The sequence below is a fragment of the Gopherus evgoodei genome, unplaced genomic scaffold (assembly GCF_007399415.2).
Source record: "Gopherus evgoodei ecotype Sinaloan lineage unplaced genomic scaffold, rGopEvg1_v1.p scaffold_37_arrow_ctg1, whole genome shotgun sequence".
Classification (NCBI taxonomy): Eukaryota; Metazoa; Chordata; order Testudines; family Testudinidae; genus Gopherus; species Gopherus evgoodei.
In genome coordinates, this window is record NW_022060049.1 from 4,209,517 (window position 1) to 4,225,625 (window position 16,109).

A 16,109-nucleotide genomic window follows, 5' to 3' on the forward strand; every position below is an offset into this window, starting at 1 on the left:
GCTGAGTGCTAATTTGGCGCCTGAGGTCTGAGTATTACTGCCTCAGGTCCAGGGTTTGATCCCAACTACCCACCCTGTTATGATATCTTTAAAACTAGCCTGGGGAGAACAAAGCTGCTCTGGGACGATGGACCAGATGGGACCTAGCAGGGCTGTTCCCTTTTTGAAGCTGTGACTCACTCAGGGTCACCACCGCCCCCCACAGGAGGCAGGGTGATGGGCGATGCTCTGACATTGCCCACGCAGGCTGTACCACGGGAGTGTCTGAGTCACTGCATGTATAAGAAGCCCAGAAGGAGATAACAGCAGAGCACACGGGGAACCCACCCAGCCCACTACCCTTGGCCCCAAAGGAGAAGACGCCTGCACGACTGAGAGATCTGAGGGGATGCAGAGCAGATGCCCAACCCGCCTGGAGAACCTCAGTGGGACTGGAAGGACCCAGGAACATGGGCTGGGGTCTGTCCCCTCCCCACGGTGAGACAAGCAAGCTCGTTTGCTGGCTGATGAGGAACCTGCTGCTCTGAGTGTTGCTCATTTCCTGGGGGTGGCAGTCGGTGTCCTTTCCTTTTTGCTTCTTCATGGTGCTAGAAGAAAGCTCAAAAAGAAGTTTGGCTTTTCCTCTTTTCAAAAACAGATCAGAAATGATGGTCTCACTTACTCTGCCATCCCTGGAAGCCTTGGGGATGACTGGGGAGCTGGCAGGACTGACAGAGTCACACCGTGCACAGGGGAACTGAGTTTGGCCCTTTGGTTTCATGCTTTTCATTTTTGCGGGTGCCCATTTAACTCAAATGCTTGAGAAGCAGCGGGGAGAAAAGCTCTTTCAGCTAAAGATGCTACACACAGATCCCTGTCCCTTCAATTACTGTCAGGCTTGATCCAAAGTGTGTCCCACTCAGGGCTTGCGGTGGTGGTGAGAATAAGAGCCAGCAAGTGGCCAGGACAGGGTTATCAGAGCCATTTCCCCCCTTTCCAGATCTCCCCTTCACAAACCGGCAGCTGGTGATCACCACCATGATCATTATTGCCGTCAAGCTGCTCCTGATGACCCTGGTCCTCCACTATCTCCTCTACTGTGAGTATTTACTATGACCTGGGCCCCCTACCCCCACCAGACCTGGTCTGGTGAGGGCTCGGCACCTTCTGAGACAACATGGACTAGTAGAGACAGAATGGGACTAAGCCTTAGGTGACCAGGGTGCTATTCCAGCTGCGTGACCTTGGGCAAGTCACATCAGTGCCCCATGCCTCAGTTCCCCCCATCTATAAAATGGTGCTCATGAGCCTGACCCCCTTCTCAAAGTGCTTCATGTGCTCTACGGATGAGAAGGGGGAGGTGTTATTATTATTATTAGGGTTTGAGATTCCCCCCTCCCCAAATCCTGCTCATCCATACACGGAGGAGGTGAGAGCCCCAATTGGCCAGGGGGCCCGTCGCTGGGATTCCTGCTCCCCACATGCGACTGGTAAGATCAGGGCTGGAGGACAGGGGTAAATGGGAGGTGCTCTCTGAGCTCCTCTTGAATGTTGCTAGTTTTCCTTTCTTTAATGTCCCAGCCTGTGCACTGAGAACAGGGATGGCACCACATGGGGCTTAGGGAGGGGGATGAGCACCCAGCAGGGACAGGGGTCGGTGGTGTTGCAGTGTCTCCTTCCAATTTAGGGGTTCTGGGATCAGGGGTGGTTCAGCCTGCAGATGAGGTGGAGGAGAAAGATGCTGGAAGTCTTGATCTGGTTTAGGGGTGCAGGGAGGAGGGGATCAGGCATTAGGCAGAGTTGGGGTGCTGCAGCATCACCCTCTGGGGTGCAGGGAGGTGGGGTGATCAGCACCCTGCGAGGGTGGGGGGTGTATCCTATCAATGGCCCTGAGACTAACACAGGCCGTGCTCAGTTTCACAGGCTGCTCCTTCTCCCACCAAGCCAGGAGACCCTGGCCTCACAACCCAGAGGAGCACAGCAGGTGAGAGCAGAGTGGGGAGAATCCAAATGCAGTGTTACGTTCTAGCTGGGGTGGGGAGTCCCCCCTAGTTGGGGTGTGTGGCTGCAGAATCCCCCATTAGTGCCAGGGGTGGAGGCTGGAACCTGGGAATGGGGCCCTGCCACTTGCCCTGTGAAAGCAGAGTCCATAAGGATAGATGGAGGGGCTGCCTGTGCCCCATGTCTCTGCCTGTAGCTTCTGCTCTCACTTGTGGCTTAGGTTTCCCGTGGAGTACCCACACCTGCTGTGGTTTGGCCTATGCTCTGTGTCTGTGGGGAGGAGGTATCAGCCCCTCGGCAGCACATGAGGGGAGGGATTGGAGCTCCATCAGCGCATGGGGTGGTGGTGACGGGACGGATTGGCCTTCTGTCAGCATGTGTGTGTGTGGGGGCAGGGATTGACCCCTCAGTGGAGCATGTGGGGGAGATATCGGTCCCGCGTCAGCATGTGAGGAGGGTCTAATCAGCCCCTCGTTGGCATGCTGGGGGGAGGGATCTGCCTTCTGTTGGCATGTGGGGTGGGAGGATTGGCCCCTAGTCGGCATGTGGGGAGAAGCGTTGGCACGTGGGGGGGCAGGGATCGGTCCCCCATCGGCACCTGAAGAGGGAGGGATCAACCCATCGGTGGTATGTGTGTGGGGCATTGGCCCCTAGTCGGCATGTGGGAGGGGATCAGTCCCATGTCGGCACGTGAGAGGGAGAGATTGGCCCCTCTTTGGCACATGAGGTTGGGGGAACCGCTCCTTGTCGGTGCGTGGGGGGAACGATTGCCCCCTAAATCAGCATGAGAGGGGTCAGGGATCAGCTTCTCATGGGAAGGGAGGGATTGGGTCCTCATCGGCGTGAGGGGTGGAGATCGAACCCCCATTGGTGTGTGGGTGGGGATCGGCCCCTCATTGGCAGGTCGGGGGGATTCATGCCTCGTTGGCACATGGGGGGGAGCTGCCTCTCATTGGTGCTTAGGGGGGAGGGGCTCACAGCTGCATTTTCTCCTGCAGGCATTCCCAGGTGCCAGTTAGGCTGGTGCCAGGAACAAGGGAGGTGCTACCTTTTCTCCCAGACTAACCAGACCTGGGAGGCAGCGAGAAACTCCTGCTTAGCCCAGAATGCTGATCTGGTGGTGATCAATGACCAAAGGGAGCAGGTACGAGCCCTCGGCCCCACCCTTCCCTGGGGTGTAATGACCCCTGGGCAGAGGGCCGGCATGAGGCTTCGGTGCTGTTTGGGCCTGATGGGAAGAAAGCAACAGTGGGAGTTCCCGGTGCAGGACTGAAGCAGGATTCCAGCAGTGACAAGGGCTAGACCTGTCCCCCCGCCCCCCTCCCCTGGGGTGAATTTTGCCTCGGCGGGGGAAGGAGGGGCTTGGGGCAGCAGCACAGGGGACAATGTGGAGCAAACGGTGGGGAGGTTTGAGGAGGGCTAGGAAAGCAGAGCTGCTCGGCAGATAAGAGAGGAGGTTTCCGGGCAGGGTAGCCAGACTCCCTGGGGGGCTGGGAATACGAAACTGTCTTGCCAGAGGAAGATTCCCACCAGACTGCAGAGGCCAGGGGTATCTGCTGGGAGAGAAGAGCCAGGACTCGACTGCAGTACCACAGGCGCTGACTTTAATTTTTCCGGGTGGGTGCTCCACCCCCCTTCAGCCCTGCCAACACTACACCCTTCTCGCAAGACCCTGCCCTTGCCCTGCCTTGTCCCACACCTGCTCTCTCCCCTCCACCAAGCACCTCCCACTGGCTGCCGAACAGCTGATCAGCGGCTGGGTGGCCAAACAACTGATGGGCGGGTAGCTGGTGGGTGCTGAGAGCCCCAGGGCACCCACAGCGTCGGCGCCTATGGTAGTGAATGTATTTCCTTTGGTCGGTGCTTTCCAGTGCCAGGAATGGGCCAGCAGCCTGGCTGGTGCACAGCAGCTGTCATCGGCATGATCCTGATTGACATCAGCTGGGGATTCGGCCCAAACATCCTGCAACAAGAACTTGGGTGACAATTCTAATGAGGCTTGAACCCGATCAGGCCCTGGCTTGTTCTGCTGGGCGTATGGGAGGGAAAAGCAGGAACAACTTAGGTTAGTTCCTGTGGCCAGCAGCTCTGGCTCATAGACACAGGGATGAGGGAGCCCATCTGGGGGCAGGCTTTTTACAGTCATTTTCAAAGTGGAAGAGCCCTTTGGAAAGAGGAACTCGGACGGTGCATTCGTAACGCTCACCCTTATCTCCTGTTGCACCCGGTCATAATAACTGGCCTGACAAATTTACCCTCACTGTGAACGCAGCTGTAAAAGTTTGTGAGCATTCCTGAGATGGTACAATGACTGAGAGTAACCAGGATTGATGGGAAAAGATCCCAAATGGGAGACAGACGGAGTTAGTCCAAACGAAAGAGCCTCCTGCTGTAACTCAACGACTGGGTTCAGATCATGCCTGGCTAACAAGAAACGCATGGGACCAGAAAGGAGTGAATCCAGTGCTGGAGATTAAACCTACTTGGTGGCCACAGAAACGATGGGCTGTTCCACTCATTGCTCCCTTTTGGGGCCCTGGAAGAGAAAAATAGACTACCGGAATGAACTTCACCATCAAATCTCCCCCATCCCCGGCATCTTCTGGGACCCGAGACCTTTGTCATCCTGAGCCTGAAATGTCCTGACCAGATGAGGTCAGAGAGAGGGACCCAGATGGCGTCGCCTCTACCGGGTCCAGCCAATCCCAACCACCAGCTGGGATGAAACGGATCGGACTGTAACAACAACAGCCGCTCCAGCCTGTCTCAGCTGCAGGATGGTTGTTACCAGCTCTGATATCATCTAGTCCAGTCCCCTGCACTCAAGGCAGGACTAAGCATTATCTAGACCATCCCTGACAGTGTTTGTCCAACCTGCTCTTAAAAATCCCCAATGATGGAGATTCCACAACCTCCCTGGCCAATTTATTCCAGTGCTTAACCACCCTGACAGGAAGCTTTTCCTAATTCCCAACCTAAACTGCCTTTGCTGCAATTTAAGCCATTGATTCTTGTTCTATCCTCAGAGGTTAAGAACAACAATTTTGCTCCTTCCTCCTTGTAACAATTTTTTTTGTACTTGAAAACTGTTATGGCCCCTCTCAGTCTTCTCTTCTCCAGACTAAACAAACCCAAATTTTTCAGGTTCAGAGTAGCAGCCATGTTAGTCTGTATCAGCAAAAACAACGAGGAGTCCTTGTGGCACCCCAGAGACCAACAAATTCATTTACAATGGTGCCAATGGTGCCGGGCCCACACTGAGAAGGGGCCCTGGTGCCCAGACTTTAGCCCTGCCCCCTGCATTCTGCCAACGCTTTGCGCCAGTGACCCACCCCCACTTGGCCTCTCCCTACCGAGGCCCGGCCTGCTGCTGATTCCTCTCCGCTCCCTCCCAACCGTGCGAGTGGTGGGTAGGGCCTTGGAGGGGAAAAGGCTGAGCAGGGGCGGGGCCTTGCAGCAAAGCATGGGCAGAGCAGGGGGCAGGGCCACAGTCCAGGTGCCAGGGCCCACAAATGATTAATCTGGCTCAGGGAAGAGCCTGTCACACAAGGGGGGGTGGGTTCCTTGTAAAAACTCTGCAGCTCAACAGGACAGGCCCAAGGGAGACTGGCGGACTGAAAGCCTGGCTCAGTGCTTTACCGTTCAAAGGCTTTCCCTGGTTTTTCCCTTTCCTCTTTGTCTTTGATCAAGGTTAAAAGGGTTTTTTAAGGGAACTAAGCAGGCCGGGTTAGCGCTGTTTAATGTCGGCCAATGGCTGAGTTCTGATAACACCTTAGTCCCGTATATTCCAGCTAAATTAATACAACAAGCCCTCCTGGACTCCCTGTGCATTATCCTCCCTGCTGGGTTGTGCCCAAGTTTGACTGTAGGGTTGGGATCTGTTTGGCTTTGTGTGTGGGTGATCTATGCCGCAGCCCCCTCTGTCCCACTGCAGGACCCAATGCCCTCCTTCCTCCTTTCAACACCATCCATCCCCCAGGCCCGGGGCCTCCTCTCCCCACCCCAGGCCGAGACCATCACCAACCCCTGCTCCTCCACTGACGTCTCTCCATCCCCCACACCCTTACTGGAGGGAGAAGAGAATCGGGCTCCTTGCCTCCTCCTCTAGCATATGCAGCATGAGTGCCCAGGTCATCCCTTGGGGTAAGTTCCTGCCATGGGAGACACCTCAGGATCTGGCTTCAGTTCTAAACACACAATTTTGTGTGTCATCCTCTCTAGAATTACTTGGTCCATAGAGCTGTATCTGTACGTCACTGGATTGGCTTGACCGACCAAGGGACTGAAGGCATCTGGCGCTGGGTGGACAACACTTCTGCGGTATTTACGTAAGCATGGGGCGATCCTCTGCTCTCCCATTCCTGTCCTGGCCTGCCCCAGCTGCCCCTGCGGGCACTTTCTACCTCAGGAGCTGCAAGGCTGAGGCCAGGGATGGAGTCACTCGGGTTTGATTTCATGCCCTGAGGACTGAACGACTTGAGGTTTTATCGGTCCCCCGCAGATCACTGTTTGCAATCTGGCCCAGGTCTCTAGTGACCAAATGGCATTGCTGCTGGATGCCCTCTGTATGAAACGAGCTTGACAGGTCTCAGCCCAGTTCCCAGTGGGTAAAGCATCCACAGATCGCACTGGGTGCTCATTGGCCATCCCAGCCAATGGACTGAGGATGAAATGGGTCACAGGGACAAAGTGCCCCTCTCAAGCTACAGAATGGTATCTCCAAGGCTGGTCTGGTCTGAGACATTGTGATGAGGGGAAGCTTGTGCTACCATGGCCTGTGTGGGTAGCAGCCTCTACCCCTGCAGCAGGGCCTTCAACAGCACAGCCCACCCCCACTTATGCCATTAGTTGGTAGCAGGTTGTTATCCTCTAGTAGGCCAATCAAGACGCCTGCCCTGTGATCAGGTAATGCTATCTCTGGCCCCATGTTCATTTGGATACTTCAGAATAAAAGTTCTGTCTCCTCTAGGGGGAATGTCACAAACCCTTGAGACTGGGGTGCAAATTGTTCAACCCCCCCCCCCCTCCCCTCCATGCAGAGAGTATTCAGCCTGGCATCATGGGCAGCCATATTGTTCCCTCTACTTACTTTAATCCCCCCTAGCTCTTGCCAAAGTCAATGGAATGAGCCCAATACTCCATTGCTCCAGGGCTCTTTACGTTGCTCTGGCAGCATCGAGGGATTCTAAAGAAGATTTAATCTCCTCCCTCACCCTCGCTCAGGATATAACCAGCATAAAGGGGCTGGAGAAGAGCTGGCACAACAGCCCTGGTGCAGGGGCGGGGCTCGAGCCCTGCCGGGCTCTGGCTGTTCTAAGCTTTCCAGAACTTCACTGGGCCTGAGCATAAGTTCAATGAACCCCAGGGCTGCTCTAGGTTACTCTGAGAGTGGGTCCCAGTTTACAGGTAGGTGTATCTCCTCTTGGACAGGGAGTCAGCGGGCCAAGGGCTCTGAGGGCTCATCTCTCTCTTCTCGTTCAGGAACTGGAACAAAGGGGAGCCTAATAACGTGCTCAGGAATGGAATCAGTGACGAGGATTGCGCCCACCTGCTGGAGACTGGCCTATGGAATGATGAACACTGTAGTAACTCTTACAGGTGTGTGGCGAACTAGGAAAGTTCTTAATGTTTTCTCTGAATACTGTGTTGGTGCCTCAGTGTCCCCATGGCAGTTCTTAAGTATGTGGCAGAGCAAAGGGCCAGTGCACCTAAATGCCTGACACTCTGTCTCCTAGCAACTGATGGCCTGGGCCCCTCCTCTGCAAAGGTGCCAGCTGAAGGTGTTGGAGACAAAGGGATCAGGTGACCTCCTGGCCCGGGAAAGGGGCTGAGGAAGAGAGGAGGGGCTGGGAGCGGTTTGTAGTCTGGAGCTGGCTGGGGGTCGAGGGTGGAGGGCAGACCTGAGGGTCTGGCTCACTGCCCCCCCAGAATGGAACCAGCCGAGGGGTCCGGTTCGCTGTATCTACAAGCTCTGTTTTAGACCCTGTTCCTGTCATCGAATAAACCTCTGTTTTACTGGCTGGCTGAGAGTCACGTCTGACTGCAAAGTGGGGGTGCAGAACCCGGTGGCTTCTCCAGGACCCCGCTGGGGTGGACTTGCTGTGGGAAGCGCATGGAGGGGCAGAGGATGCTGAATGCTCCAAGGAGAGACCCAGGAGGTGAAGCTGTGTGAGCTTCTTGCCCTGAACAAGTCTGCTCCAAGGGAGAGGAGGCTCCCCAAAGTCCTGACTGGCTTGGTGGGGAGCTGTTCCAGAGCATCGCCCGGTGACTCCGTGACAACTGGTGGCAGCGGCGGGACGTACTGCACCCCGTGAATGGCGCTGCTTGCAGTAAGTGACTGGGGAGCAGTAAAACAAAGGAGGGATAATGAGGACCAGGCGTGCTGAAGGCTCAGAGAGGGATGGTTTCAGGGGGCAGTTAACCTCTGGGAGCGTGTGACCAGCGAGAAGGACTGTTGGAGTAACAGGGTCCCCCTGAGGACTGCAGCGAGCAGTCTCAGGGGCGGAGGAGCTTGCCGCTCGACCCTGGGAGAGAGAAGGATTTTTGCAGTAGCAGGGTTCCCCGGGGGATTGCAGGAGCAGTCCCGGGGCGGAGGAGTCTGCAGCTCGACCCTGGCAAAGAGGTGGTGATCACAAGAAGGGCTGGTACACCAGGGGTTCTTCCTGGAAACCATGGGGGAGCCAAGAGCACACAGGCCTGTGAGTCCAGAACCACTTGGGAACGGTGAAGTGATGGCCTATCACCATCTCCTTGAGAAGGACATTGTGATCCTGTGCACAAAGAGAGGGTTACACATGGGGAAATTCACCAAGGCACAGTTAATCGTGCAGTTGGAGGAGAAGCACCGCTCTGAGGAGCAGATTCCTGGCCCAGATGGGGCTACAAGAGGATCTGAGAGCAGCTGGAGCATCAGCCAGGCATCCCCGGGAGTCTGGTCCCCATTCAGACGAGGGTCTTCATGATTGGGTTCCCCATCAGGAGATTGGAGACGGATGGGGTGGGAGCAGACCCCGAGAGAGCGAGAGGACTGTGAGAGAAAGCAAGAGCCCGAGGAAAAGCTGCATGAGAAGCAGCAGCAGCGTGGACTGGTGATGGTGGAGCAGAGAGACATAGGGGGCTGCTCAGGGGTCAGTTGGGAAACATGCCTGCAGGGGCGAGACCCTGGGACAGAGAGAACTGTGGTGGTGCAGCCCAGATGCTGAGGACTGTGGGACCTGGATGAAGGTCCTGGGTGAAGCCTCTCGCCCTGCCTATGGCCCAGATCCCTGTGCAGACCCAGAAGGGGTTGGGCTGGCTGGTAGTTGGGGTTCTCCAGGATATCGGCTGGGAGGCCCTGTTGGGGGGTGACTGTCTCCCCATGGGACAGGATCCAGGCCCCACTCCTGTAACGGCCGAGGGTTTGAATTCAAATCCAGGGAACCAATTGGCTAGGATGGAAATGGTCAGTGAAAATGCAAATAACCTGGCTGGCAGGGGGGAGGGGCTGCTGGGCTCAGGATACCTGCCTACCTGTAACCAGCCCCCTGGGGCTGAGTGGGAGGGAGAGATGCTCCCCGCCCCCCTGCACACCGGAGAGGGGGCTCACACTGGCTCTGATGCTGTGACCAGAGCAGAGAGCTCGCTGCCTGGCCCCACTGGGACAGCAAGGGCAGCGCTGAGCACGGGGGGAGCTGAGAGCCCAGCTGAGTGGGGGAACACCCGGGCAGGGCAGGTCAGCTGCCAAACCGGTTTGCCTGGTCCAGACGTGCTGCTGGGAAGTGATTACACAGCAGGAAGGGAGCTACCAGGGACAGGGCTCGGGGGCTGTGACCCCAGGCCCAGCCAGCGAGAGGGAGCAGGTCCCACTCCCTGCCCCAGCAGCTGAATCCCAGACCGAGCTGCAGAAGGATCCCTCCTTGGAGAAGCTGAGAGAACTTGCTGGCCACAGCGCTGCAAACCCCCTTGGGGAAGGCTGCAGGGACAGAGTCCTGCAGGAGGAGGGATTCCTGTACCGGGAATGGGCTCCCCAAGGGGAAGTAGAACTGGGGGGAATCGGGAGACGGCTGGTGGTGCCCCAGGAATCCACAGGGTTCTTCCCATTTGAGCTGCTGGATGGAAGGAGAGTGAGGGGACCCCTGAACCTGAAGAGGGAGGATTGGATGAAGAAGGGGTAAGACCCCCGGGGGGATCTCTTCCCTGAGGTGGGAGACAATCTCCCCATCAGGTGTTCCCCATTCAGAGTCACTGGCAAAGCAGCCCAGAACCTGGAGAGAGAGGTCAGGGACATGCTGGTTTTAGATGGGATCCAGCCATTTTACAGCCCATGGGCCTCACCCGTGGGGCTGATCCCCAAGCGAGACAGGATGATCTGGTTTTATGGGGGCTATCAGAAGCTTAAAGCCATCACTGTGTCCGATGCTGACCCCATGCCTAGGCCTGGGGAGATTCTAGACAAGCTGAGAGGGATGGAGAACTTGGCCCTGGCAGACACTGATAACATGTGCATCTTTAGCCAGACCTGGGAGGAACAGGTGTCCCAGGTGAAGAGGGGGCTGGGCTGCCTCGAGGAGGTGGGACTGACGGTAAAAGCTGGAAAGTGCAAGGGGGGACGGCAGAGGTGTTGTGTCTGGGCCACAAAGTGGGAAGCGGCTGCCCAAGCCCAGAGCTGGCAAAAGCCAAGATGGGGGCTCTTAAACAAGGGAGCCCGAATCACAGACCGGAGGGCTGGGAAAAGACCCAATCCCAGCTTGAACCCCAGGGCTACTGGGGTGGCAAAGGGTGTGGGCTACATAAACCTTCCCACATGCGGCCTGCAAGTGCCATCAAGCACACCCGACCTAAGGGAGGGCGTAAGACTGGACTGTCCTGGTGTAACTCACACCAAGGGATGGGAGAGATGCTGGGGCATCCATGGGAACCTTGGTGGGTTCGAACTTCCCCAGGTCACTGGCTAAAGTGACCTCGCTCAGTTCGGTCTCGAAGGGGGGAGAGATGTGGCGAACTAGGAAAGTTCTTAATGTTTTCTCTGAATACTGTGTTGGTGCCTCAGTGTCCCCATGGCAGTTCTTAAGTATGTGGCAGAGCAAAGGGCCAGTGCACCTAAATGCCTGACACTCTGTCTCCTAGCAACTGATGGCCTGGGCCCCTCCTCTGCAAAGGTGCCAGCTGAAGGTGTTGGAGACAAAGGGATCAGGTGACCTCCTGGCCCGGGAAAGGGGCTGAGGAGAGAGGAGGGGCTGGGAGCGGTTGTTAGTCTGGAGCTGGCTGGGGTCGAGGGTGGAGGGCAGACCTGAGGGTCTGGCTCACTGCCCCCCAGAATGGACCCAGCCGAGGGGTCCGGTTCGCTGTATCTACAAGCTCTGTTTTAGACCCTGTTCCTGTCATCGAATAAACCTCTGTTTTACTGGCTGGCTGAGAGTCACGTCTGACTGCAAAGTGGGGGTGCAGAACCCGGTGGCTTCCCCAGGACCCCGCTGGGGTGGACTTGCTGTGGGAAGCGCACGGAGGGGCAGAGGATGCTGAATGCTCCAAGGAGAGACCCAGGAGGTGAAGCTGTGTGAGCTTCTTGCCCTGAACAAGTCTGCTCCAAGGGAGAGGAGGTTCCCCAAAGTGCTGACTGGCTTGGTGGGGAGTAGTTCCAGAGCATCGCCCGGTGACTCCGTGACAAGGTGGATCTGTGAAAGGGCTGCCACTGTGTAAACAGCCCCATCTTCCCCTGGCTGCGAACACAGGCTGAAATTCATCCTCCTGCTGCTATTCCTGGGCGCCATTCATGGCCTGCACATAATCCTGTCAGGCTTGTGATGTTGCACTCCATATGCTTTATAAAAATATGTTTATAAGTGTGAATATATTGTAATTATGCAAAGAGTGGGCCGTTAATGGTGGTTTAGAATCTTGATGGCTCCCATTGACTAAAACAATTGGTTGTAAATGGCTCTGTTTACTTGCAAACCTTCCGGGGTACATGCGGGCCAGCCCTGGAAGAGTGAAGACTAGAAGTCTCACAGGACATATGAACATGTCACCTGATACTGGAATCCATCTTAAAACTGGTGCTTTTCCATTTAGAAAGACGGGTGGGGAACCAGAGAGACAAAAGATTCCCACTTTGTGCCAAAGCTATAAAAGGGGGTGGAACAGAACAAAGTGGGTTCCCAGTCTTGAGAAAGCCCTGACTTTTCACATAAGATGCCTGCTGGAACTAATAAGGACAGTACCAGGGAAAAGGATTGGCCCAGACTAGGAAGGAGTCTAGTCTGTGAAAGAAGCTTATTGGAACATCTCTGAGGGTGAGATTTACCTGTAACCAGTTTCTTAATGTATTAGGCTGAGACTTGCATGTTTTGTTTTATTTTACTTGGTAACTTACTTTGTTCTGTCTATTACTTGGAACTACTTAAATCCTACTTTTTATACCAGGGGTTGGCAACCTTTCAGAAGTGCTGTGCTGAATCTTCATTCATTCACTTTAATTTAAGGTTTTGCGTGCTAGTAATACATTTTAACATTTTAGAAGCTCTCTTTCTATAAGTCTATAATATATAACTAAACTATTGCTGTATGTAAAGAAAATAAGGCTTTTAAAATGTCACAGAAGCTTCATTTAAAATTAAATTAAAATGCAGAGTCCCCCAGACCAATGGCCAGGACCTGGACAGTGTGAGTGCCACTGAAAATGAGATCACATGCCGCCTTCAGCATGCGTGCCATAGGTTACCTACCCCTGTTTTATACATAATAAAATCACTTTTGTTTATTGATAAACCTAGACTAAGTGCGGGAGATAGGTGATCTGCTGAGCAGTTTTTGGTTAAAGTCTGCAGCTATGGGGGTGTGGCCCAGACCCTGGGTCTGCGTTGCAGCACGTTAGCATGTCTGGCTCAACAAGACAGGGTTATGGAGTCCCAAACTGGCAGGGAAAACGTGCTCAGAGATAATCTCAGCACATCAGGTGACAGTCCCAAGGGGATTTCTGTGACTAAACCTGTCACAGGGCTCTTGTGCTGGCCCTTTGCCAGGGCTGAATCTCACCCACATCCTAGCTCTGCTGAGGTATCCCGGCTCCTCTCCCCATTTGCTGCTCCCAGGGAAAGTGCCTTCCCCCATCATTCCCCGGTGCCTGTGTCAGGCTCCTACCATCTCCCAGCCTCACTGAACCCTCATCGCTTTCCAAATCCAACACTACAACTCCTTTCTCCCCTCTGTCATGGAGATAACAAAGCTACACCAGTGTAGGTGTCCCTAGGGGAGGAGAGTGCTGGGAGCTGGTCCCTTGCTCTGAAGGGGCTAGTGGTGTACACAAAGGGCTAGGAGTCAGGACTCCTGGGGTCTATCCCAGCCCTGGGAAGGGAGTGGAGGCTAGTGGTTAGAGCAAAGATGGGCTCGGAGCCAGGACTCTTGGGTTCTATCCCTGGCTCTGGCAGGGGAGTGAGATCTAGTGGTTACCGTGGAGTGGGTCTTGAGTACCTGGTCCTCCATAGTCACCTGGGGGGAGCAGGATTCAGGGCCAGTGCAATGATATTTTGTATCCTAGGCCAAACTTCCACCTTGCGCCCCCGCCCCCCTCCGGTAACATCGGTTCATTGAGGGGCAAATCCCAATGAACCTTTATAGACCGCAGGGGCCAAGACCAGATTCCCCCCTGAACTCCCCCGCGGGGCTGCAAGGCCGCAGCTTGGGCAGAAGGGGTTGGGGGTGTGGCTGCTCCCCGCTAATGGCACCACTGCCTTTGCAGAGCTGCTGCCTCCCTGTGCCATGCTGGCTCCTGCATGGCTGGGGCTTGCTGCCCTCACAAGCCAATGCTCCGGCTTTCCAGTGCCTTCAGAAGGTGGCTCCTCCCTGTCGAGCCAGGGCACCTCTTTTTGGCGCCCCCAGGGCCGTCTTTAGGATTTATGGAGCCCTGTGCAGTATTATTAAACTGGTGCTCCTATGCCTGATGGCACCCTGAGCTTGCAGCCCGACGGGAGCGGGGGCAGGGGCAGAGGGACAAGGCAGAAAGAATAACAAGATGCCCAGCCTGCGTCACAATGGCAGAGAGTGACAGTTCCCCGCAGAGACCCCTGTACCCTCTCCCTCACGCAGAATGGACATGCAGAAGGTACCTAATTAAAAGCACTAAACTTTGGAATATAAAATGTCAGTTACAGCTTTTTTATATGCCCTGAAGTTTGTCAGACATTTATTTGCAAAAACTTTGTAGTAAGGGTGAGTCAGCTGTCTTGCTGAATACAACATTAAATATTATGGAATACATGATTTAGTTCTTCTCTGTTTTACATTTTCTTAATCAGTATTTCTAAGTTGATTTTATATTTTAAATGTACTCTTAAACCTTCATGAAGTAATCATTCCAGATTACTATATATTTAACACACTGAAACAAAGACATTATTTTAAATTAATCAGTCACAGAGGTTTAGTGTGTTCATAACAATGTTCATTGCTTTTAGAAAAAGGGAACACTAATTTACTGTGTGTGATCTCCATAACAATAGGCATGTTTATGAAATTTCTTCAACTTTAAAAAATATGTTTCCAAAGATTTTAGGGATAACAAAGGATGTTATAGCTTACTAAGGTACTGATTTTGCTAGAGGGTTCTTGTCATAACTAGAAGGGAAGGGTAACAACCCTCCTGCGTACAATGCTATAAAAGCCTTCCTGGCCAGAGGCACCAAAATCCTTTTACCTATAAAGGGTTAAGAAGCTCAGGTAACCTGGCTGACACCTGACCCAAAGGACCAATAAGGGAACAAAATACTTTCAAATCTTGGTGGGGGAGGCTTTTGTTTGTGCTCTTCGTTTTGGTGGTGTTTGCTCTTGGGACAAAGAGGGACCTGACATCAATCCGTGTTCTCCAAATCTTCCTGAACAAGTCTCTCATATTTCAAACTTGTAAGTAACAGCCAGGCAAGACGTGTTAGTTTATCTTTTTTTTCTCAACTTGTGAATTTTCCCTTTGCTAGAGGGAGGTTTATCCCTATTTTGTCGTAACTTTGAAACTAAGGCTAGAGGGGGGTTCCTCTGGGCTCTTTGAATCTGATTACCCTGTAAAGTTATTTTCCATCCTGATTTTACAGAGATGATTTTAACCTTTTTTTTTAAAAATAAAATCCTTCTTTTAAGAACCTGACTGATTTTTCCATTGCCCAAAGACCCAGGAGTTTGGGTCTTTGGTCACTTTTTGTAACCAATTGATTACGATATTATTCTCAAGCCTCCCCAGGAAAGGGAGTGTAAGGGCTTGGGGGGATATTTTGGGGGAAGAGGAACTCCAAGTGGTCCTTTCCTTGTTTCTTGTTAAATCACTTGGTGGTGGCAGTGTACCAGGTTTTAACCTAAGCGGGTAGAAATAAGCTTAGGGGGCTTTTATGCTGTTCCCCACATCTGTACCCTAGAGATCAGCGTGGGGAAAGAACTCAGACAGTTCTCTTAAAACTAGTTCATGAAATAGAAGTAAAGAAAGGGAAACTCTTTTGTCTAGCTATCTGGCAGGAAAGGGGTGTTGTCCCTTTAAGGCTGTCTTCAAGATGGGAGTGAAGGGAGAAAAGGATGGACAGAAAGGACAGGAAGATTTTGGAAGTAAGTTTTTTGTACTATAGTCGTTAAAATTAAAATGTGTATTTTAGATAAGAGTGGTCCTTTGAAGGATTTATTTGGGAAAAAAACATGTCTGAAGATCCAAGCGTTTAAGGCTATAGATGAATACTCAGATTGTGCATCTAAAAATCTATGCAAGGATTTTTTAGAGATGTGATTTTATCATCTTCAGCAACACGCTAATGAAATATTTTTAAAGCAAATTTTAAATGAAGGTCCTGTAGACTAACACGTTCTGAGTAAATATTACAGTGATGTACAACTGTTTTTGTCAGTAAATTCAGAAACTGACAGTATATACCTGAGGCTTGGCAAATGCCTGTTAAATGGCTTCATTACCCCTTGAATGGCTCTTTAACAGTTTAAGTGTCGTGCTAATGGGTCTGGCAGACTGGAAGGTTATTCACTTTTAAGTTACTAGATCCCTTCCAGAGGAAGACTCACCAGGCTGTGGTGGGAGCCTGCAGGAAGGCTCAGAACAGGGATAAGAAAAACTGGAAGGGTGGACACTAAGACCCAGGGGTGCCCCAAATTTTCAGGTGCCCTAC

General features: G+C 53.3%; 1 protein-coding gene across 3 annotated transcripts; it reads left to right on the forward strand.

Moving 5' to 3' along the window:
- The first annotated feature begins 300 nt into the window (after positions 1-300).
- LOC115642060 (C-type lectin domain family 10 member A-like) lies at positions 301-11,762 on the forward strand. 3 transcript variants are annotated; one of them, XM_030545435.1, is made up of 7 exons: positions 301-477; positions 980-1,078; positions 1,895-1,963; positions 2,979-3,124; positions 6,202-6,308; positions 7,462-7,578; positions 11,628-11,762. In XM_030545435.1, the coding sequence occupies exons 1-7, from the start codon at positions 450-452 to the stop codon at positions 11,656-11,658; spliced, it is 597 nt and encodes a 198-aa protein (XP_030401295.1). In that variant the 5' UTR covers positions 301-449; the 3' UTR covers positions 11,659-11,762. The 3 variants fall into 3 exon arrangements, with proteins under 3 accessions (XP_030401295.1, XP_030401298.1, XP_030401296.1); XM_030545438.1 differs by lacking the exon at positions 980-1,078; XM_030545436.1 differs by lacking the exon at positions 980-1,078 and having other exon boundaries at positions 1,903-1,963.
- The last annotated feature ends 4,347 nt before the right edge of the window (positions 11,763-16,109 follow it).